A 25,369-nucleotide genomic window follows, 5' to 3' on the forward strand; every position below is an offset into this window, starting at 1 on the left:
GTTTTAAATTTGTGTGTTTGGAAAAGGCTGTTCTTATTTGTGGATAAGTTCTAAATCACACCACTAAGATCCATTCGTATCACCAATTTGTGATATAGGCAAATTAATGGGAACATTGATTCAAGCTGTGTGTGTGACCCTTGAGGCTCCTTTTAGGCACCTAGGTGGATCACGAGACTGCAGCTTGGACATCCTGTGCAAGAATATGGTTCAATGAGCGTGTCAGCCCTCTGGTACCTTACAATTGGCCGTTCTGCAGGGTGATTTTAAACAAAGGACAGGCCATTCGGCTGTGGAGAGGATCACAGCTGAGCTCAATTGTTCTCGCACATACTCTTCCCAGTTTACTGGATTGCAATCAGGAGTGGAAACAATGACTAGCTTCCCCCTGCCCTTCCTAGTCCAGGCACGTCAGGCCCATTAGTCACCCCCTCCAAAACTACCTTCCTGCGATAAGCGAACACAAACCCGTGCACTTATATGACTTAGTACTACTCCATGGCAGCCTGTACTCGTTGGACCATCAGTAATTGTTGGCACTTTCTCGCCACTGCTGGTACATTGAACACATGTAGTATAGAAAATATTAAATGGCACAGGTAAAGTAAGCACAGCACGTTGTTACCAGAGGACAAATAAAATTAATGAAGAATAAATTTAACAAATATCTCGAAAATCTTGGCTCAAAGAGTGATCAAAGTGGGGGAAGCAAAGTTTGTTTGTTGTTGAATGATGAATCGTTATTTGACACAGAAGAATAATGCATGCTTAATTACATTACTGTTGATGTAAGAAAACTACTAGGCACTTGGCCTAAGCGTTAAACAAAGCTTTAATCAACTGTCTTACAACATGGAGCTCTAGTTGTGTCCTTCACAAGCTGGGCCCGTGCCCGAGTATTTATACTCTCCCTGGACAGCGCCACCCGTAGGCCGCTCAGTATTATTTCATAAGTCTTTCTTTCACGAATGACTGATTCATGTCAACTATCACGGCCTTTATGCATCTACTTTTTAAAATAAGATTTTTGTCAACAGTTTTATACTCGTGATTCACACGCCTACCAACTGACGAGGTTGTGATTTCACATGCACGTGACTTTTAGATGAGCCCCCATTTTGGATGCACAGTCTATTAAGAAATTGAGAGGCACAATAGAGTATTTTTCAGTTCTGAAGTGTGCGCACCAAAATGTAGGCCGTGTTCTCTCCACAGATGTTGACTCCAGGTGTTTCCAGCTACAGTACTTCTGTTTTTGTTATAAATTATGTTGCATTGTACACAAGGAATAGCAGGACATGAGATTAAGGCAGGACAGACAACTGCACATTACTATTCTGACCTGAATGGCTTGTAGAATTCTACTGCTACAAACAGGTTTACTGCCTTAAAAACATTTGCATATATAGATGCAGCTATTAGCGAAATAAACAGGCAGATGGGGTGGGGGGGACGGGGAAATTGTGCAGACAAACATTTGAGAGGTTGAAAAGAGGGAGGATCAAAACCGCATTAAGTTCTAAGGATAGGAAGAACAAAGGAAGAGGTACAGTGGTTTGAATGTGGTTGGCCTTCGACTTCAAAAATGGGATAATTATGTATGGTAGAGAGATTAATTTTGCCCTGTAAACAAATGCTTTGTAAATGTTTCATAACTTGTAACACTTTCAAGACAGATTGTGTGAACCATGTGGTAAAGAAGTCAAGCTGTAAAACCGTCCAGCTGAAAAGTGCTGGAAACATTTTTATTTCCGTTAAATAAAAAGAAAACAAATCCATTCAGAACAAAGGTTTAAATTTTTTTTTAAATCATTAAAAAAGGTGCTAAGTCACCACAATGGGTGGCTCAGTCAGCAGTCCGAAGACCTAGTTCTCCTATATGATATCTATTGAGGGAAATTATTTCCAGGAGTTGGATTCTAGTTTCCACTAGGTTAGAGCATACAAAACAAAAATAAGAGCCAAACTGCTGCAGTGTGTAACTGAAATAACCCAACACAAGATGGTAACTGGGTGCCATCACAAGGTGAAAAATGCAGATACTGACTTCTAAGTCTAGTAGTCATTATTCTTAAATATCAAGGTTTACGACTCCACCTGTAAGGTTACCATGCCAAGTAGATGAGAGAAAGAGATAGATGGTCATGTCTTGCTCTTTTACGAGAGATCTCAGGGGGGAATTTCATCATGAACTGCACATAAAATAGCCCCAGGGCAGCAATCCAGGCTCTTCTGACTGCCATTGGCATAAGCATACAGTGAGCAAGAAATCCTAATTCTGTTCTCAGAATGAGAGGGGGAAAAAAAAAATGAAAACAGGCCAAACTAGAATTTGTGTTTTAGTAGCGGTGGAAGTAGTAATTCTACAGATGAAAAGCAAAACTCCACTCCGTGCACTGATCAGATAAAAATCCTCAATGCAAAGGTTCAGGGAGTGAGAAAGGTGTTAAATATGGTTATGTAGAGTAAACCTTTATTTGTAGGTAAATGGATTAACATATACACAGAAAACAAATCAAACTGCTTGAATTATCAAGTAAATTATTTTAATGCACTTAGAGATTAATGATGGAACAGTTTAGTGATTCACAAAAATATTACAGAAGTCAAGTGCAAGCCAAGCCGCACTACACACAAGGTAAAAAATTTACATTAGACAACTACAATAAAAACTTTAAAAAACCTGTGCTAGCAATCTTCATTTTAAAAAAGTATCTAAAAACCATGCGTTACACCGCAGTTCTGAAGGGGTCTTCAAATCAAATCTGTAGAGTGACTCAAGATTCTATGAAAACAAACACTGCACACAAAAAGAAAAGATGAACTACAAAAATGTTCACCTAGAATGTTGATTGCATGCTACTATCGTAGTGAATTGAAGTCTTGTATTTTCAACTAGCCTGTTGTGAGAACTGGCTTTAACCACTTCTGTGTGTAGTTTTGGTCTCCTTATTGAAGGATATACTTGCATTGGAGGCAGTTCAGAGAAGGTTCACGAGGTTGATGCCAGGGGTGAAGGGGTTGTCTTAGGAAGAAAGGTTGGGCCTATACTCATTGGGGTTTAGAAGAATGAGAAGGGATCTTATTGAAACATGCAAGATTTTGAAGGGGCTTAACAGGGTAGATGCAGAGAGGATGTTTCCCCTCGTGGGGGAATCTAGAACTAGGGGGCATAATTTCAGAATAAGGGGGCACCCATTTAAAACAGAAATGAGGAGGAATTTCTTCTCAGAGGGTTGTGAATCTTTGGAATTCTCTTCCCCAGAGAGATGTGGAGGCTGGGTCAATGAATAGATTTAAGGTGGAGATACAGATTTTTGAACGATAAGGGAGTCAAGGGTTATGTGGAGCGGGCAGGGAAGTGGAGTTGAGGCCAAGATCAGAGCAGCCATGATCTTATTGAATGGCGGAGCAGGCTTGAGGGGCCAAATGACCTACTCCTGCTCCTAAGTCTTATGTTCTAGTGGCAGGATAGTGTCGGGGTTTTTCCTCAACGCCAGCAAACTCACATTAAATACAGGACTGATCAAAACTTCCTTTGATACTGGTGACTAAATTCATTTCTCAGTTGTGATCCTGAAGCAAATCGCCTTTTGAATGCAGGTGACAATACTGGATTTTGTCATCAACCTAATCTTTAAAAGACTGCATATCAAGGACTGCCATGGGGTAAATCAGTTACAGAAACAGAGCCACAATAACCCGCTGAAGTGCAGTTTGAACTGCCACTTATCATGATAACATCACACCAGCTTCCACGTTGTTTTGTTCAGGAGAACTGTTAAAACTGTTGCTCAAACAGTGGTCAACTGATACAGGATCATCCTGTACATCTGTATTTACAAATAGGCTTTTGTCCTGAAAAGATCATTCAAGGCAACGTACTCTTTAAATGATTAAGGCAGTTAATAGTGACTGAAGACAGACATAGGTGTATACTCAACCATGACCTGACAATTTTACTGACTAACCATCTTAGGCGAGTGTTCCGTTTAGCAGAACATGTGTCTTTTTTTAAAAAAATAGCCGGTTACTAAAAAAGAAATAGCCACTAAATCAAAATGGCTAGAAAGACACGTTTCATCCTTTGCCCTATTTTTTTCAACTATTTCCCAATTATTTCAGAAACTTGAGTCTTGCTAATGCTAAACCTTTATAAATCACTAGTTAGACCTCAGCTAGAGCATTGTGTCCAATTCTGGACACTACACTTTCGGAAAGATGTCAAGGCCCTGCAGAGGACATTTACCAGAATTACACCGGGGATGAGGGACTTCAGTTATTTGGACAGACTAGAGAAACTGGGTTTGTTCTCCTTAGAGCAGGGAAAGCTAAGGGGAGATTTAATAAACGTGTTCAAAATTATGATGGGCTTTTAATCGAATAATAAAGAAGAAACTGTTTCCAGAGTCAGGAGAGTCGGTAACCACAGGGCATAGATTGAAGATAATTGGCAAAAGAACCAGTGACAAGATTAGGAGAATTTTTTTTACTCGGCAAGTTATGATGATCTGGAATGCACTGCCTGAAAGGGCGGTGGAAGCAGATTGAACAGTAACTTTCAAAAGGGAATTGGATATATACAAGAAACTTTGAGATATCTGGCACAGACGGGACCGAGCTGTTGCCGATCCATCAAAACTGCCTGACATACCAGCGCTAATGTTGAAGCATATGGAGGTTTTCAGCTCCGTATCTGGCAACAAACACCGTTGCTTAGCAACAGCTTCTAAACAGTCAGCCCGTACCTTGGAAGCGTCTCTGTAGCTTAGCAACAGCTTCAGAGAGACTTTGCAGAGCCTGACTGTTGAAAAAAAAAGCCACGAGAAGAAAAAAAACCTAACAAAACGGCTCCTGATTTCTGCCGGTGGATCGAGGTTTCCGGACATTCAACCTCCGGATAAACCAAAGTTTCCTGTACTTGAAAATGAGTAATTTGCAGGGCTATGGGGAAAGAGCAGGGGGGTGGGGGGGGGGGAAGAGGAGGTGAAGAGTGGCACTAATTGGAGAGCTCTTTCAAAGAGCCGGCACTGACACGATGGGCCGAATGGCCTCTTTTTGTGCTGTTAAATTCTAGGATTCTATGCAGTGGGGAAAATTAAATATCAAAGATTGAAACTGCTAATAATTAACCTTTAGAAAACTACCATTTCATACATGTAAACAAAAGCAGCTAATGCAAAATACTTCCAAATGTGTATTTAAACAGAGCAACAATTATAAAGTTGATTTGCCACCGACATGAAAGGAAAATGTTAAAACAGCATAAATATCTGAACATCTCCCTTTTAAACAGTTACCTCCTTGCCTTCCCACCCCCCTGCTCCCCACCCGTCTGTTTAATAAAAATAAAAAAATCGATCTTCTGGGGAAAAGATACAAAAGTACAAAACTAATTTGAACCAACAGAAAATAAGTTACCTGCCAGTGGAATACATCTTTGGCATGATCCTCACATCAACAGGACAAATACAATTCTAGGCACGCAGTACTCGGTCAGTACTTCAGTCAACAGAGATAAGACAGGCACGATAAGCTACAAAAAAAAACACTGAAAGTATGTGCAACTGATTTTCCCCCCTCAATACTGACTTTAATATACTAGGTATGGTGAGCTAAAATACACAGTCTCCAGTTTAATTGGAATGGATTTAATATAAGTGTTACTTCTTGTACAGCTTTAAGCTACGACGACTATGTAGCCAGCCTTTCTAAAACTGTTATGTACTGCAAAATTCCTTTTGCAAGCTTAGAAGTGGAACGTAAATGCAAGATATTTTTACATAGATAACATTTAATCTTAGTATTCTTGGCTACTGCAGAGGACTGTCAAATGCTGATTCGGGTAATATTGTGATTTTCAGTTTTTTCTCTGGCCAGCTGTACTCCTTTGGCAGTTTCACCTAAAATAAAAAAGTTAAACAGTAAATATATATTCAGAGATAAAAACAAACTGTAAATGGCATAAAAATATAAAATTCCACAAATAGTAGATCCATTAGCATATGAAGCGAGAACTGCAATGTAAATGGTCCAGAACGTGCTGAAAAAATATAACGGCATGTGAATGATGCACACCATTATTAATGTGCAATTTGGCCAGCAACTGGGGGAGGAAGAGATACCCTGTGAATTGCAAAACACCAGCAGTTGCTGGCCAATTTGCGTCGCTCCGCCATCTGCTTCGCGAAAACGGCATCTCGTCCTTAACCGCCTCATGATTTTCACAAAGTTACTGTATTTGCACATTAATTGCCCAATAATCTCGCCACAGAAATTTAAGTCTAGTAATTAATAGCGCAAGTACCCTTCCAACAACATGATAATTGTTAATGTCTGCAAATCAACCGCTCTTGCCCAGAAAGTGAACAATTAACAGTGTGGAGTCTCATTCCTTCAGGTAGTGAATTGTTGGAGCTTTTTAAAATGCATTTTTTTTTCTTTCTTACTTTTCCTTTGTCTTTTTTCTCCCTCTTAATCCAATCTTTCGCTCTTTATTTCTTTCAATACCTGATGTGGCATTGAATTCACCCACTCTAATTCACCCTCGTTCTCAGTTCTTCCTCTGTTTATTTCTCAATCCTTAAATCTCGTTGGTTAAGGAGGTACACTGTTTGTCCCGTTGTTCACCAAGGTCCCAGGTGCCCTGTTGCTCTCGCCGCGCCGTCGTCAGCTCGCACTTCCAGCAGCTTTGTGAGCAAAAATATTTTTGAGCTGAAGGGGGCAGGAACAAGTCTGACTAACGGAACGCGCCATGTGATGCCTCACACCAGCAAATTCTGGGCCAATGCTTAAGAGGGCGAGCTGTTCTGACAAAAAAGGTTTACATCAGATAGAATAATGCATCTCCTCTCTTTTCAGATCCTGAAGGACCTACGGTGCATTCCGATATAAAATCTTGCGTCTGCATGTACTTCCTGCTAACTTTTGCCATTATAAATTCCTGTATCCACATTTATAATGGGGACTGCCTAGGCAAACTGTACAGGCTATAATTACATCCTCTCCCCAGGGAGGTGCTGGCACTTCCCGTTATAAATATGGACATGGGAATGGAAAGACAAAGATAAGGGCAGAATGCATCACTTTTAAATGGGAGTTAATTACATCCGCATGTTCTGGTCTGATTATCACCTGCCTTATAACCCAACTTCACCTGAAGACTACACTCAGTCGTGACTCCCCATGTGCAACATCACGGGAAAACAATTAAATACAAAAACATTTGTGTGATACAAAACTGTTTTAGCAGAACAGAGAAAGTTTAGCAGGACCATCACTCCAGTCTGATCATTTAACTGCTTTAATATCATACTTATGGGCAGTACTGCACATCTTGCAAAAATAATACGACAGGGAAGCAATTTCTTTCACTTTTGATTGTAATAGTCATTATATATATATATATATCTTACTTTTGTTCACAATTATAACTATGGTTCACTTATAAAACCAGAACACAGACGTATTATTATAACAAACATCATAACCAGCTAATGCCTTTTTTTTGGTGAATTTTGTAATCACAGCAAGGGACATAAGTGCTGGAAAATGGACCGCTCTCTTATTTCTGGCATTTAAGTTAGCATCACGCACTCCCAGCTCAGATATAATAGTTAGAGCAAAGATGATTCTTCTCTACCCCAACAACTCAGTCTTGACCTCAGAAGTACACCTTTAATAAATCCATTTCCCACACTAGTTTACTGAAACCTCTTGATTGCCAATTAATACTAGTGCTGTGAGACCATTTCCCAGCGGGAGAGAACAGAGAACATTTTAATCCCATGAGTCTGGGTGGATCTGATCTCAGCTTCCAGAGATGAAAGGCCAGTGTTTAACTTGCTGCATCACCTAATTTCCCTAAAGTACCATTTTTAAAAACTGCTTTGAGCACAAATGTAAAGTGAAGAGGCTGCTACAATTACTTAGAGCTAGAAAAAAAGACTTTTCTTCCCTATTTACTCCTTAGATTTAAAAAGAGTATTTTTATTACTGCAAAGTAATACGTTATTTACAGTAGTAATCAGCACACAGGTCAATTTCAGCTCCTAAATGTAAATTTGCAGTGTAAAGGAAGAAAATGCTCATAAAACAAAGATTTAATAAAATTGTTCAAGGCCTGGTTACTTAGCGCTAGTGCCAATATTGACTAACTGGTGCAAATGAAAGCAAAGTTTAAGTGGCCAAAGAAAATTGCAATTGTAAGCCCAAATACCTTATTGGATTGTGCTACTCATTTACACCCACTATACACACACTATTCCAAAATAGCAAATATATTAAACAACCAAAATGGAACATAATGGTGACTCTTGGGTGTCATATATTGCAAAATTCCTACGCTACTAATTGGGCCTTCAAGGAAGACATACATCTCTCTCTATACACACACACACGCATATAAAAATCTGAAGAACAAGCTTCTCTGAATTCCTGATAACTTGTTTGAGAAATCTTACTTCTTCTGGAGAGGTCAGGTCTTCTAAATCCTCTAGCATTTTTTCCACAAACTCTTCATTCAGCAGAATCTGAGGATGGTTAAAAAAAATTATTTATGCTGCGCAGATGTCATTTTTGGACTGTATTCTACACCACTCGTCATACCACAGCGCATTGAGCAAGTTTACGGGACTCCCGCTAGATGTTATTTTCCTTAAAATGGGTATCATTACACCTGTAAAGTGGTTGGGGAGATTTTTTTCTGCTCTTTACAATTAAGCCATTATTATCCATCCTTCAAGCCAGGGCAACATCTCAGCACTACAAGAACGTTGTGACTGAAGCGACACTGAGCTCTTCTAGGCTCATTCTATAAAATAGCAATAACTCTCTTTTAAAGGCACGTCAATAGTTCGTGAACTGGCTACATACAGAATTTTTCCACCAAGCTGAGAATACAACAGTTCATTAACACTTTCAGTTCTTGGAAATGCTTAAGAGTTTCAAGAACAAATGTATACATTTTAAATTAAAGCAATATGTTCTGCCTTATAATTGCAGGAGTTTCGTTTTGTTGCCACCAGTAGGTGGCAGTAAATGGAAATGGCCAGTAGGGTCACTCAACAGGAAGTAGTAGTGATAGCAAACAAAGAGGTCACATCAGCATGGAGCGTGCTGCAAGTTAATCCGCTGTAATCTTACATTGTTACGCCTTCGAAAGCATTGCTTGTGAGCTGAATGGTTTCATTACATATTCATGTTTAGATGTCAGTTATAGCTCATGTATGTGACATGGTGCATTTCTTTCTTTTTTCTTTCTCAGTTTTACTCCAACCCAATGCAACTGATTTGTATTGTTTCATTGACCTCATGCAAGTGTGGCACTTTTAAACACCGGAGCTTGGACGCTACATCCTGACTCCCATGTCGTTATTGAAAGGAGTTTGGCTGGCTGTCTAACTGCGTACAGACACATACACGTAGGGAGGACAGTCCAATAAAAAGGCAAGTTATCAGCTAGCGCAACAAGCAACATTCGCAGTGCAGCACGGTGCAATCATGGACGGTAAGAGCTTCCAAGACGAGCAGAGATCTGTGACCAGCTCAAGAAGTACACGCTCATCTAGATCATCAACAGCCAGTGTAGCAGCAGCTAGAGCCTGGGCTAAAGCTAAAGCGGCACAGGCTCGCGTGACCTTTGCTAAACAGGAACTGGCTGTGAAGAAAGAGAAGGTCCGCCTACAAGCAGAGGCTACTACATTGGACGCCACGCTGGAAGCACTACACATTGAGAAAGAAGCAGCTGCTGCTACTGCTGAGGCGGAGATATGGGAAGCAGCACTAGAAGCAGAGGTGGGAGAGCACCGCAGCATTGCTCGTCCTGCATCACTTCAAAGCACCGAGAGGCAGACAAGCGACTATGTCCAGGAGCAGGCTAGGACACGCACAGACATCTCCTCCTTCCCAAACTTTGAGCCATTGCACGAGAACACGGAATCGCCATCACCAGCCCAACATGAGGTCACTCAGGTGGATCATTCACGCTACACTGATGACGACCCCTTCCTTGTTATTGACGACTGGTCACACGAAGGAGAGTTTGCAGCGCTCCCGAAGAAACCTGTGCCTCAATCCGCCGCTCCCAACCACTTGGAAGGTACTATGCCAAAGTTCCACACATCAAAAAAGAACCCTTTTCAAAGGTTAGAACAGGTCACCCGGCATGGCAGTCTCCCATCCAATCGCAGCCCTTCCGATGCGATCATACTCTGGCAACCCATGCACAGACTCCTAATATGACAGGCATTGCCCAATATTTGGCACGTAGAGAACTTGTAAGGACAGGTCTCACAAAATTTGACGACAAGCCAGAGAGTTTTAGAGCATGGCAGTCATCCTTCCTTAATGCCACTGGCGACTTGAGCCTGAGTGCTAGTGAGGAGTTGGATTTATTGTCATCATGGCTGGGCAAAGAATCGTCAGAACATGCCCATAGGATCCGGTTTGTGTACACAAATGACCCAAGCACAGCCCTTAGAATGGTCTGGGCAAGACTCAGGGAGTGTTACTGCGCTCTGAGGTGATAGAGAAAGCCCTCTTCAGTAAGCTGGAAAACTTTCCTAAAATAGGTAACAGAGACTACCTTAAGCTTAGAGAACTCGGAGACCTTTTAATGGAGTTACTGGCAGCCAAAACAGACGGATACTTACCTGGGCTCTCCTATTTAGATACTGCTCGCGGCATCAACCCAATAGTGGAGAAGTTGCCCCACCCTCTCCAAGAAAAATGGATCAACGTAGGCTCAAAATTCAAAGAAGACAACCACATGTGGTTTCCCCCATTTTCCTTCTTTGTGAACTTTATCTGCAGAGAGGCCAGAATTAGAAATGATCCAAGCTTTGCCCTGTCCAGCTACTGTAGTGGACCCTCAAAGTATGAGAAGCCCATGTCAAAGTACGTAGGCACAAGAATGCCTATATCTGTGCATAAGACGGATGTCACTGCAAAGACCGACATCAGCAAAGAATGAAGACGATCCCGGAAAACACTGCCCCATCCATCATAAGCCTCATCCGCTCGCAAAATGTAGAGGCTTCAGAAACAAGACCATAGATGAACGCAGAGCCTACCTCAAAGATAATGGGATATGTTTTAGTTGTTGCGCCTCCGTTTCCCACACTGCAAGAGACTGTAGGATAGCCTTGAGATGCAGGGAGTGCGAGAGTGACCGCCACAGCACAGCTATGCACCCAGGTCCTACCCCTACAACGGAAAAGCCAACCATCAAAGACTCTGAGCCCGGAGACGAGAGAAAGGGAACCCTTACCACTGCACCAACGGTGAGCTCCATATGCACTGAGGTGTGTGGCCAAGGCCTCACAGGACATAGTGTTCCAAAATATGCCTTGTAAGAGTCTACCCACAAGGACAGCGCGACCGCTCAGTTAACATATACGCAATACTCGATGACCAAAGTAACCGGTCACTCGCACGATCAGACTTTTTTGACATATTTGGCGTCGAGAGTAGCCCAGTCCCTTACTCACCGAGAACCTGTGCCGGACTCTTGGAGATGGCAGGAAGGAAAGCAGACGGGTTCTGTGCCGAGGTAGTGAGTGAAGGGGTGAGCATAGACTTACCGCCACTGATAGAGTGCAGTGAAATCCCGAACAACTGATCAGAGATACCAATGCCCGAGACAGCACTTCACCATGCCCACCTAAAGTCCATAGCATCACGCGTCCCAGCATTGGATCCAAAGGCCCAGATTCTCCTCCTGCTCGGGAGAGATGTGGTGAGGGTGCATAAGGTGAGAGAGCAAGTTAATGGACCACACGATGCCCCCTTTGCCCAAAGACTCGACTTAGGCTGGGTGCTCGTGGGAGAAAAGTGTGCCTAGGCCAAGCTCACAAGCCCAACGTAAGCACCTTTAAGACCAACGTGTTAGAAAGCGGACGACCCTCTTTCCTCACTCCCTGCCCAAGTCACATCCACCTGAAAGAGAGCGCGAACTATGGCGGGGAGCAACAAGGTGATTTCTCGCACACAGCATGGGGGTGCTCGGCTGACACCAGAGCTGTCGACAAACTGGGGCACACCGTGTTTGAAAAGACAAAAGATGACAATAAAGGTGCTCTCTCCTTCGAAGACGAAGCTTTCATGAATATTATGGAGAAAGAATTTCACAAAGATGAGGCGAAGAGCTGGGTTGCGCCTCTCCCCTTCAAGGTACCCCGGCTTCTTCTGCCTAACAATCACGAGCAGGCACTGTCACGCCTCGCATCACTGCGGCGCACATTAGATAGAAAGCCCGAAATGAAGGAACAGTTCATTGCCTTCATGGAAAAGGTTTTCGAGAGTAACCATGCTGAATTAGCACCTCCACTCAAAGAAGAAAAGAGTGCTGGTATCTCCCGATTTTTGGAGTTTATCACCCCCAGAAACCTAGTCAAATAAGAGTAGTTTTCGACTCCAGCGCTCAGCACTGTGGCATCTCACTCAACAACGTTCTGCTCACGGGTCCAGACCGAAACAACACCCTCCTTGGCGTGCTGATTCGCTTTAGGAAAGAGCTCGTAGCAGTAACCGCAGACATCCAACCGATGTTCTATTGCTTTGTGGCGAGAGAGGACCATAGGAACTATCCGAGGTTCTTCTGGTATCGCGACAACAACATGTCAAAGGACATCACTGAATACAGGATGCGGGTCCACGTTTTTGGTAACAGCCCCTCCTCTGCAGTCTCCATCTATGGGCTCAGAAGTGCAGCCAAAGAGGGAGAACACGAACATGGAAAAGACACAAGACAGTTTGTGGAGAGACATTATGTTGATGACGGCCTCATATCCTTACCTTCAGAAGCAGAAGCCATCAACCTGCTGAAGCGAACTTAAGCTTCATGAGCACAGTCCAACCTGAGGCTGCACAAAATTGCCTCAGTGTAGCAGTGATGAAGGCCTTTCCAGCTGAGGATCTCGCCAAGGGCATTAAAGACTTAGACCTCAGCGACGAAACCATGCCAGCCCAGCTAAGCCTTGGTTTACGTTGGGAAATTGAATCGGACACCTTCACCTTTGCAGTGTCTGTAGGTGACAAGCCATTTACACGCCGTGGAGTGCTGTCAACGGTCAACTCGCTCTTTGACCCTCTCGGCATGGTGGCGCCCGTGACTATTCAGGGAAGAGCCCTACTACGAGAACTCTGCACAGACACGAGCGACTGGGACTCTCCACTCCCCAAAAGCAGGTTAACAGAATGGGAGCCATGGAGAAAGTCTCTCAAAAATCTAAAAAATCTTCATATCCCATGCACCTACTCACCAGACACACACTCCAAATCCAAACGCACCGAGTTGTGTGTATTCTCAGATGCGTCCGAGAAAGCTATTGGCGCAGTAGCCTACCTGAGATCCCTAGATGATGAGGGCCAAAGCAACGTGGGATTTGTCCTGGGAAAGGCGAAGTTGACACCCCGACCAGAGCCCACCATACCACGCCTGGAGTTATGCGCTGCAGTATTGGCGGTGGAGATAGCGGATCTCATCCTGGATGAGATAGATTTCAAGCTTGATGCAGTGAAATTCTACTGTGACAGCAAAGTTGTGCTTGGTTACATCGCCAATGAGTCAAAGAGATTCTTCATATATGTACACAACAGAGTTCAGCGAATAAGACAATCAACATGCCCCGACCAGTGGCACTATGTGCCCACAGAGCTGAATCCAGCTGACCTCGCCACCAGGTCAGTGCCTGCCTCCCAGCTCTCCAATACAATGTGGTTTACCGGGCCACCTTTCTTACACAAACCTGACCATACGGCACAAGAATCATTCAAGCTCGTCAGCCCAGATCCAGATGTGGAGGTCCGTCCTCATGTGATCAGCTTAATGACTCACACCCAAGGGAGCCTACTTACCTGTGAGAGCTTTGAACGCTTTTCAACCTGGCGATCGCTCATTAGAGCCATAGCTTTCTTAATCCATGTGGCTCGCTCTCAAGTCCGATCCTGGCAGCTCATCAAACAAATGCAGAGGTTGGCACTGGTGCAGGAAGCCTCGTTCCCCAGACGAGTTGGCTGCAGCTGAGAACATTATCATCAGGTCAGTTCAAGTTCAGGCGTATTCTGAGGAGTACAGAGCACTTGCTGAAAAAAGAACCATTACCAAGACCAGTTCACTGTGGAAACTGAATCCAGTTTTGAATGACGGCCTCATCAGAATTGGAGGACGGCTGATGCATGCAGAACTGAACTTGCAAGAAAGGAGTCCTGTTGTCCTGCCACATCAAAGCCACATCACAACATTGCTCACAAGACACCACCATGAACTGATAGAACACCAGGGCCGCCAGTTCACTGAGGGAGCCATTAGAGCAGCCGGCTTGTGGACTGTCAGCGGCAAACGGTTGATTGGATCTGTCTTACACCAATGCGTCACATGCAGAAAGCTCAGATGGAGAACGGAGGAGCAGAAGATGGCTGATCTGCCTCCGGAACGACTTAGTTCATCGCCACCATTTTCATACGTTGGCCTGGATGTTTTTGGCCCTTGTGCTATCACTACTCGCCGCACCAGAGGAGGCGCCGCTCATAGCAAACGCTGGGCTATGCTATTCACTTGTATGAGCACAAGAGCTGTGCATATAGAAGTGATCGAGTCCATGGACACATCCAGCTGCATTAATGCATTACGAAGATTCTTCGCCATCCGCGGGCCAGCAAAGCAGTTAAGATCCAACTGTGGAACAAATTTCATTGGAGCCTGTCAAGAGCTAGAGTTAGGGAACGAACACAACCAAAGGCCAAGCATCCTGACATACCTAAGCCAGCAAGGTTGCACATGGGAATTTAATCCTCCACATGCTTCACACATGGGTGGTGCGTGGGAGCGCATGATTGGAGTGTCGCGGCGCATTCTGGACTCAATGTTGCGACAGAACAGACCACCTCAGCTGACGCACGAAGTGCTGTGCACCTTCATGGCTGAAGTGTCAGCAATCATTAATGCGAGGCCCCTTGTTCCTGTTTCTTCCGATCCAGATTCAGCATTCCTTTTGACTCCAAACATGTTACTCACACAGAAGGGCTGTGTGCCCACTCCTCCTGGAGACTTCACTGACAAAGACCTCCTGAAGAGCCAGTGGAGAAGAGTACAAGCCTTGGCCAGTAAGTTCTGGAGCCGCTGGCGCACCGAGTACCTTCCCACTTTGCAAAGCCGGCGGAAGTGAAATGAGGCTCGTCGGAGTCTCCGAGAAGGTGACATCGTCTTACTGAAAGAAAGCCAAGTATCCCGCAATGAGCGGCCTGTGGGTCGTGTCACCTCTGTCTTCCCCAGCAAAGACGACAGGGTGCGAAAGATAGAGGTGAAGGCCACTGTTCAAGGGACGGTCAAAAAGTTCTTCAGACCCATCTCAGAGGTCGTACTCCTCTTACCTAAGGAGGACTGAGTGTTATTGATTCCACAGTTCTGTATGTTTTATAAGTAGTGGCATCTAATAGACGCCAGGCGGGGAGTGTTCTGCCTTACAATTGCAGGAGTTTTGTTTTGTTGCTGCCAGTAGGTGGCAGTAAATGGAAATGGCCAGTAGGGTCACTCAACAGGAAGTAGTATAGTGATAGCAAACAAAGAGGTCACATCAGCATGGAGCGTGCTGCAAGTTAATCTGCTGTAATCTTACATTGTTACGCCTTCGAAAGCATTGCCTGCGAGTTGAATGGTTTCATTACATATTCATGTTTAGATGTTAGTTATATCTCATGTATGTGACATGGTGCATTTCTTTCTTTTTTCTTTCTCAGTTTTACTCCAACCCAATGCAACTGATTTGTATTGTTTCATTGACCTCATGCAAGTGTGGCATTATTAAACACCGGAGCTTGGACGCTACATCCTGACTCCCATGTCGTTATTGAAAGGAGTTTGGCTGGCTGTCTAACTGCGTACAGGCACATACACGTAGGGAGGACAGTACACAATACAAGAGACTTTCCCAGCATAATGAAAACATTTACAAAACTTTCCGTATCAATTTTATTTCTTCAGCATCACCAAGTATTTGGAATTTCCCCAAAGCCCAAAGGAAAATGTTTATAATGTCTACTTCCGAAATTAACTGAAAGCTGAATTCTATATAACGGAAACAATTTAGTGAACATCATGAACACCTTTGGAACAGAATATTTATCCAAGTCTAGTAATGGTTATTTATTACTGATCTCTTGTAACAAAGAACACCCTTAAATCTTCCCACACACTTCTGCAAAAGATGCTCGTTTGAAACCCCACCCCACAGTCCTCCTGCATGTAACTAATTCAATAAACATTAAATGTTAAAAACAAAGACACACAACAGCTAACCTAAAAATACAAGGAGCGCTAAAGCATTCAAAGTTCTACCATTGGAATTCTTCCTGCGTACTTTCTTTTTGGCAACTAAGCACAATAATACAGCAGGACTTTCAAGTAAATCCTTAATTTAAGTTAGCAGTAGATTGTTTTTCCCTTTACATCCAGACAGTGATAGCCCCATAACTATCCCAAATCAATACCATTGATATGCCAAGTTTACACGATACCCTGTTTTCTAAATAGATTGTTCCACTGGTGTAATGGATTGAACCTCAGCCAGTTGCCCACTCACTATTTTGCTCAATTTAGGACATCAACCAATGGAATAGTTTATATGGAGAGTGTGCAACAACTTTGGCAACAGAGATAAAACTGGACATCATTCTCCACTGACCCAATCATTGGACATTGCCTATGTAAACTAACCATTTCTGTACATCAAGGTATTAGCCATTCCAAAAATGAGCAATACTACGGCATATCTTTTAGCATAATTAACACAAGCACATACTTGCCGAAGTCAGGCTATTCTCTACTTATATTAAAAAAGAGGCCTGGACAATTAGCCAATGTTAAAGATATTTTATCCATCTTTTTATTTCAAGGGCGGGTGTATAAGTTGCACCTTCCAGTCTATGTTTACAATAGGAAAGCAAATTATTCACTGGAAGCAAATAGTTAGGAAAAGGCCGAGAAGGTCACAAACCCCCCCCCCCCTCTTCAGCTGCTGGAGGGGCATGACTAATGAGGAAAAAACAAAAGAATATAGTTTAGAAAGTTACATGCCTTCAAGGGCAGGTGTAACTTTGGCGGGGGGGGGGGACATTTGACTCCACGAGTAATGAAGGTGATAGAAGTTACAGATTCGTTTCCCCATTGGCCTACTGGTTAAAGGCACTGCCTGCTATAGCATAAAGTCAGAAGGCTCCAGGTTCATGGGAGTGTAAGCTGATCCCAGTTGGAGAAGCAGTTGGGTGTTACAGCTGGGGTTTCTACTGGAATGGGGCAGGACGGGACGGGGTGAAATCAGGGACTCCCACTGATCACCATCCACTGGAACTGCCGGCAAATCTGGATGTGTGGATGCGAGATGACAATAGGATTGGGCAAGAACAGCATTGGGTTAGGCAAGGCCTTCTACAGAGGAATAGTTTACTAATGCTCACTGTCTAGACTCTCAAGAAGAATACATGTGTGGTACTGACACCTCTTAAACCAATTCTCAGCATGAGTCACTGCTGAATTGACACATCACTTCCACTAAAAATACCAAAAAAAATTAAATTAATTTCCCTCCTCTAAAAAGTGGCTTCAGTTGCTAGCAGAATTGTGCGATTCTCAGCTACGAGCATGTAATCCTATTTTTAAACACAGGTAGAAGCATCTGCCTGATCAGGTCTGAAGTTATCCATGATTTATAAAACTAGAAAACAGCTGATGCGAATTAAACTAGATGGCAGTAACTTTTCACATAAAACTGTAAATTAGGACAGTGTTGTATCATGCTCATGTACAGAAAGAGCAGTTTGGACGGGGAGAAGAAAGAGACAAGAAGCAAGGAGGAGAAAAAGAGTAAACAGAAGGGACGGGGGCAGGGCAAAAGCATAGTTGAACAAGAGAGTTTTGACAAAACTCAAGAAAGAGAGAAATCATTTATATAGTACATTATATCATCAATGTCCCAAGGTACTTTACAAGCAGTGAACTGCTTCTGAAATGTAATCACCATTGCATAGTCAAATGGAGCAGCATATTTTGGGCACAGCAAGATCCCACTCACAGCAAACAAATGAATCACCAGATAATCTGTTTTTGATTGCAATAGTTGAAGGAATGGTGGCCACTGCACGGGAGACCTTCTGGTCTTTGAGTAGTGCCATGGGATCGCTTATTTCCACCCCAAGTAGGCAGATGTGTTTGGGGGGGGGGTCGCTGTTTAATGTGTCATCTGAAAGATGGCACTTCTAACAATGTAGCACACTCTCAGTCCTGCACTGAAGTGTCAGCCTAGATGACGTGCTCAAGCCAGTGATGGAACTTGAACCAATACCTTCTGATGTAGATGTGACAGTGCCACTTTCACACAGATACTAAGGCAGTAAAACATGGGAGGGAGTTCCAGAGGTTATGGGATAAAATAGCTGAAAAAGGAGAATAGAACAAGAATAAAACAAATAAGTTTACATTTTTAGTTAAAGTTTGCATTACAGTTTTGCAAGGGGGAGGGGATGATAACATGTATAAGAGATTGAAGACATTGCTTCGGCTGTAGTACAATGAAGGTTCACTAGAATGACACCAGGCTAGTTAAAACATTATGGGTTTTTTTCCCTGAACAGAGAAGATTAAACAGGATCTAAATGGAAATTTTCAAACCAAAATACTTTTGAGACAGTAAATAGTGAGGGATTGCTTCCACCAGTTGCCAGCTTAGCAACTTGGGGGCATAGATTCAGGATTATCACTAGAAGATTGAAGGGGAGGTTCGAAAAAAAATTCAGAGGTTTTTTTTAGACATGGAATGCTTTGCCACAAGTACCCACCGAGGCAGAAATTAAGGGAATTTGATATGGATTTGAAAGGAAGAATATAAAAGAATAGGGGGAAAGAGTATTAGAGCAGATAGCTCTATTTGGAGAGCTAGCACTGGCAAAGGTGTGACGGCCTGAATGGCCTCTTCCTGTGCTGCAATTTCTAATAAGAGTTTCTTAGGGGAATGTAACATTTATCAAATTTTAAAAAATGGAAATGAACAGGATTCTAAAAACACATTCATAAATGTTGTACTATAGATGTTGCCTGATATGTCAGAAGGTTAAGGACATATGATCTGTGAAGACCATTTTTTGTAATTAAACATTGCTTTGTGTTTTTTTAAAAAAAAACACAGCACTTGCATTAATGGAGCAGCTTGAAGTAAGCCGCCCAGCAAAAAGTTACAGCAGCACTTTGGTGTAAGGGGAACGCAAAAATACAAGAGATTTTAGAATGTTCATTTAGAAGGAAACACAATAAATCACTCCAGAAAACATTTGAGGGGGTTCTTTAGATTTTAAGATTCTGAAATTGAATATTCTTCACTAATGCACTTGAGCAGACACACTTAAGAACACTGTTGATAGTTTGCTTTCTTTTCAAAAAGAAAGCAATTTACCCATTTTGTACTATTTGCATGCTAGCAGCTGGTGAGTTGCTTGCCCATACTGAGCAAAACGAAGACAAGGCAATGAAAGCAGGTGCCCACCTGTAGCCATGGACCATGAGCTGCGTATGGGTGCTCCTCTGTCGCAAACGCTCCTTCAACTCCAGTGGAAACAAATGTAATTGCTGTATCTCCTGTGATGCTTTTGTAAGTAAAGTGCCTTCCGTGTAACAATCTACCTCTAAAAGAACAAGCATATTTCTTCTTCAACATCACTGGCTCTCACTGCATTTGTTTTCAAATAGACAAGTTTCTCAAGTTCAAACAATTGTGGAGCACTCGCACAAGCACACTGACCCGTTTCCCTTGGGATTGGAAAACAGGTCTCTGCATTTAATTCTTTTAGTGTTGTGGATGAGCTGTCAGGCCTTGGGAGCCGATGACAAGTGCACACATTGGCAGACCTTGCTGATTATTACCAGGCCAACCTTTACATTAAAGGCCAATCTTCAGCCAATAAAAATCCTTTTGGGTGGAAAAAAAAACCTTGCTTCCATTTCCAAGGGGTGGACGGGAGTTAGAAGTAAACCAGGGAGTAAAATGATTGAACATTTTGCTTCCAAGGGAAGGGAGAGAAAGCTATATTGGGTAGAGAAAAGTAAAATTAAAAAAGGGAAGAACTGGATGATATGGCAAACATAGGTGAAGTGTTTAATTTTAAATAAAACAGTGTTTTCATTTTTTTAGCATTGTATTACAGCAAGAAAGGTATTTGATGTTCGAGTAGCTTTAGTACTGTGTGATGCTCGTACTTTCAGCATCACAGTGAATGAGCTGAAAAATCACAGAACAATTAACCATGCTTACCAACAGTCTAATGGAATATGTTTGAACCTTTCTGGATCAAATTGTATTTAAAAAAAAAAAAAACAGGAATTACACTACTTTTTCCGGAAGGATGGAATTCAACAACTTAAGGCTGAATGCTATATATTACAAAGCATACGGAGCCACTAACATTCTAACCTAATTTTGGAAAACGCAGAGCACAGCAATGGCTTGGGTCAATGGAAATCCAGTAGAGCAGAACCTTCAAGGATTGTGTGTAACTCTGAATGCATACAAGTATTATGCAAATCTCATTAAAATCCTGTGAGGCAAGACTGTGCTACCCAATAGCAACAGACAAATGCTACTTCAGACTGTTAACACTTGTTAAAATAGGGAAGAAACTAATTTCATAAATCAAATGTTATATTAACCAGCATGTTTTCACTCCTTATAATTCTTACATTTTCAGAATGAAACCTGCAGCAAAAATCAGACTTGCTGCTTTGCAATTATGTCTAATTACCTTAATTGTCACATTGTACCTCTCCTCTCCAAATGATACAAATTTACAGCACAGGAGGAGGCCATTTGACCCATCATGTTTGTGCCAGCCCAAAAAAAAGCTCTCCGGCCTAATCCCACTTTCCAGCTCTTGTTCCGTAGCCCTGTAGGTTACGGCACTTCAAGTGCATATCCAAGTACTTTTTAAAATGTGATGGGGGTTTCTGCCTCTACCACCCTTTCAGGCAGTGAATTCCAGACCCCCACCGCCCTCTGGGTGAAAAAATTTCTCATCTCCCCTCTAATCCTTCTACCAATTACTTTAGATCTAAAAGGAAAGTTAAAATGGTCATCGTGATCATCAGCCAATTGTATTAATGCGTTTTTTAAAAGTTCTATACCATTGTCGTCAATATTCTATAAAAAGTAGCAGACAGACCAACAAATCACCGTCCGATCCATTATGTAACAGGAAGTGCTAAGATTAATTAAAATGATTCTTTATTGCTTCACTGAAGGTAGAATGCATGTTAGTGTGGCTCATGAAGTAGTACATTAGTCAAATTACTATCCTGTAAATAAAAAAAATGCTGGAAATGCAGAGTCAATTAGCAGCGAAGAGAGAAAGAACGGTTAATGTGTTGGGAGCTCAGAGAAAGGATCACATCGCTGAAACATTAATTCCTTTCAGATGCTGATCTGCTGTGCATTTCCAGCGTTTGAGCTTTTATCTTCTCCACTTACACTTTGTAAATGCCATTTTCTTTTCCTTTTATGTTGTTGGACTGTCCCCATGCAACATACCTTGTCCGAGTAGAAATAATAACAACATAAGAATTAGGAGCAGGAGTAGGTCATTCGGCCCTTCAAGCCTGCTCCGCCATTCAAAGAGATCAAGGCTGATCTACCTCAACTCCACCTTCCCGCACTATCCCCATATCCCTCGGTTCTCTTAGTAGCCAAAAATCGATCGATCTGCCTTGAATATACTCAACGACTGAGCATCCACAGCTCTCTGGGATGTAGATAATAGACTGGAAAGTCTTTGCCTAGTCACTATACAACTAGTTACGAGAGTGACTGGTCCTCCAATTTTCCCAGCCTGTGGGGAAAAGCCTCCACCTCAGAATGGCTGGAATTGAGAACTAACATCTGATCACACTTTGTTGCTACAGTCTGGCATTTTAATACTTCTACGCATTTATTACCGATATTTCCTCTGATCCTGGTCATTACTAGCACAAAGAAGATTCATATTTTCACAACTAAGGCTTTCTGGATTTCATTTTTTCCAGCAAAACTTAATAACTGTTCACCTCAGTGACAGTGGAATAAGAGTTCCAGATTCCTGGTTGAATTTAAGGTGTACACTCTCCAGCTGCCTGGTACGGATCAATTCGTGAGGAACAATAGCAGCAGAACTTTCACTCTCCAAACTATCTTTCCTAGTCCTAGAAAACAGAACAGGGAAACAAATTAAAACTCATGAGAAACATTTAAAGAAAAAACAAAAACTTAAAGAAAATATTAAAAACTCATTTCAATTTGCTACAAGTCTAAACTTTGAACTGAGCCCAATTATATTTCAGACATTCTGGGGTTCTGACATGCATTCAGTGGCAGAAGACCAGAAACAACTTACTAAAACGAGAAGTTTCTGGACTGCAGTGCATGTGGATATCACCTCCAAATAACCAAACTCTGTCCAGCAGTTACTCAATTAGAGCAGTTGGAGTGCAGAACACAATTCTCACTGGTTTAATGCGCTGCATAACATCTACCTGAAAAAGCACGCGTTCTGATATGTAATTGAGTGTTAAATACATAAATTTCTCACTTCCCTTGAGTAACATTTTTTTTTTTTTTTTAAATAAACTGCTAGGCGTGATAAACTGAATTCTGCCAAACCAAACCTCAAGTTTCCAGCTCATGTCTCACTAACAGGCTCAGTTTACACATTTACAGGAATTAAGAGTCAGGAATCAGAATCAGCACTTAACCTCATGGGCAACTAGATTATGAAAGCTTATGCAGAACGCCACCGTGCGAGTCAAATACAGAAATGTGCTTTAGATGGTTTGCCTGAAGTGTCACGTGTACTACCATATTGCTATATTTGGATAAATTTGGGGGGGGGGGGGGCGGGAAGAGAAATAAAAATGGCCAAATTTAACAGAACTGAAATGCCAACCTAAATTGAATAATCTCTTGCCCCCCCCCCTCCCACAAAGAGAACAGCAAAACACAAAACATGCCGGTTATTAAGAGTCAGTTTATTACATTGTTCTTTATGGAAGATTGGGGTCATTTTGAAGTGGGAGCGCAAACAAAATAACCAGCTGCATGTGCAATGTTGAATGCAAAGACTGCAATACGATAATATGAATTAGGTCAGTGTGACAAATTTTATTATTCATAATACAATTATAAAACATTTAAAAGGCCTTGGTAGCTACTTCTCGGAGGCAACAATTCTAAAGTAATCTGTCCCAAATAATTTCTTTTAAAAAAGGATTCAATGCATTAACATCCTTACTCTGAACTGACTGCCCTACCTTCCTATTTAAACTGGTCAGTGCTCTCATTTGTTACTATTTTCTCCCGTTCCTCTCCTGAAAGCACCATTTCCTCTGGTACATTATTCATTTGTGTGCTTGGCAGTTGTTGTCATTGGGCTGTTTTACCATGGGAAGTGTCATAAATCGCAACTTCTACAAGAAGTAACTCAGGAAGTACTACTGAACGGCCAGCTGAGGGCGCCACCCGAGGAGTATAAATACTTGGGCGTGGGCCCAGCTTGGCCAGAGACAGTCTGGAAACAGGAAGCTAGTGACTACTAACTAGACCTCCATGTTTTGTTACAAGTCGATTAAAGCCTTGCTTTATGTACAACCAAGTGCGTAGTGAGTCTTTATTACGTCAGGAAGCATCGTAACCAAACCCAATTCTATCCCCAATATACATTTTCAGCGGGTCCAGCTGGGTATTGATCAGAACTAGCAATCTTGGCTGACTTTTCTAGCCCCAACCTAGGCAGATGAGGCCCTCTGTCGTACCCCAACTGCCATACCACTGCAGCTTGCATTTATATAGTGCCTTTTTTGTAGTAAAATGTCACAAGGCTCGTCATCAGATGTGGGCAGGAGGAGGAAGAAAGGAAGGAAGGGGGTGGTTAGAGGAGACCACCAAGTATAGATGCAGAGTTGCGTTTTAAAGGAGGCTTTTGAAGGTGGGGGACAAATGTGGCAATATGAAGAGATTTAGGGAGCTCCACAGTGTGAAGGCATAGTTATTAGACGCTCTGCCACTAATGGCAGATCACAGGGAGGGGGAAAACACAGTAGACCACAACTGAAAGAGTGGAAGGTACAGGTAGGGTCATAGGATTGGAGGAGATGGTAAAAGCAGGAGCAGACAAACAAGGTATGGAAGAATTTGAAGTCAGGGATAAAGATACTGAAAGCAAAGTGTTGAAAGATTGGAGATCATCAAGGATTAGGGCAACATTTGAGCAGATAGCACGTGAGCAGAAAAATCTGAATGAATTGGCTTTTTTTTTTAATGCAAGGTGGAGCTTGGGAGGACAGTGAAGAGGAGCGTGGAAAATGTGAGTCAAGAGGTGACAAAGGTATACAGGAGGGATTCAGCATCTGTGGTAGATAGGTAGGGGTGGAGACGGGCAAAGTTTCAGGAGATGGAATGGATCTGGAGTTTGGAATAAAGCTCAGGGTCAAGGAGGACAGAGCTCGTGTGCCCTCAGGTTGCACCATCTGGGAAGGAGGATGAGACCAGAAGCAAGAGCACGTAGTTTCTGGTGGGGCTGAAAGGATGACTTTGGTCTTGCTCATCCACAACTTGATGCCTGTCCAACAGCAGGACAATCAAGGGTGGCAGTGGAAAGGTCAGATACACATGAAAGTGGACAATATCCTTCCGTGTGTATGCGAGAGAGGGAGAGAGAACGAGAGCGAGAGCGCGCGAGAACGAGAGAGAGAGAGAACGAGAGAGAGAGAGAGAACGAGAGAGAGAGAGAGAACGAGAGAGAGAGAGAGAACGAGAGAGAGAGAGAGAACGAGAGAGAGAGAGAGAACGAGAGAGAGAGAGAGAACGAGAGAGAGAACGAGAGAGAGAGAGAACGAGAGAGAGAGAGAACGAGAGAGAGAGAGAACGAGAGAGAGAGAACGAGAGAGAGAGAACGAGAGAGAGAGAACGAGAGAGAGAGAACGAGAGAGAGAGAACGAGAGAGAGAGAACGAGAGAGAGAGAACGAGAGAGAGAGAACGAGAGAGAGAGAACGAGAGAGAGAGAACGAGAGAGAGAGAACACGAGAGAGAGAACACGAGAGAGAGAACACGAGAGAGAGAACACGAGAGAGAGAACACGAGAGAGAGAACGAGAGAGAGAACACGAGAGAGAGAACGAGAGAGAACACGAGAGAGAGAACGAGAGAGAGAACGAGAGAGAGAACGAGAGAGAGAACGAGAGAGAGAACGAGAGAGAGAACGAGAGAGAGAACGAGAGAGAGAACGAGAGAGAGAACGAGAGAGAGAACGAGAGAACGAGAGAGAGAACGAGAGAGAGAACGAGAGAGAGAACGAGAGAGAGAAC

The 25,369-nt window shown here is 42.8% G+C and overlaps 1 protein-coding gene across 5 annotated transcripts in view; it reads right to left on the reverse strand.

Moving 5' to 3' along the window:
* Positions 1–2,524: 2,524 nt before the first annotated feature.
* sufu (suppressor of fused homolog (Drosophila)) overlaps positions 2,525–25,369 on the reverse strand; it is a 148,546-nt gene continuing 125,701 nt past the window's right edge. For 4 of the 5 annotated variants that reach the window (XM_085994298.1, XM_085994301.1, XM_085994299.1 and 1 more), the window contains 4 exons: positions 22,079–22,213; positions 19,533–19,671; positions 8,463–8,531; positions 2,525–5,903 (listed from right to left, as the gene is read on the reverse strand). In XM_085994298.1, the coding sequence (XP_085850424.1) occupies positions 5,814–5,903; positions 8,463–8,531; positions 19,533–19,671; positions 22,079–22,213 (433 nt within the window). In that variant the 3' untranslated portion in view covers positions 2,525–5,813. Of the gene's footprint in view, positions 5,904–8,462; positions 8,532–18,344; positions 18,430–19,532; positions 19,672–22,078; positions 22,214–25,369 lie in introns of those variants that run through there. The other variant, XM_085994300.1, reaches the window with a different exon arrangement.

Source organism: Somniosus microcephalus, chromosome 8, assembly GCF_052327205.1.
Source record: "Somniosus microcephalus isolate GS21.2 chromosome 8, FLI_Smic_1.0, whole genome shotgun sequence".
Classification (NCBI taxonomy): Eukaryota; Metazoa; Chordata; class Chondrichthyes; order Squaliformes; family Somniosidae; genus Somniosus; species Somniosus microcephalus.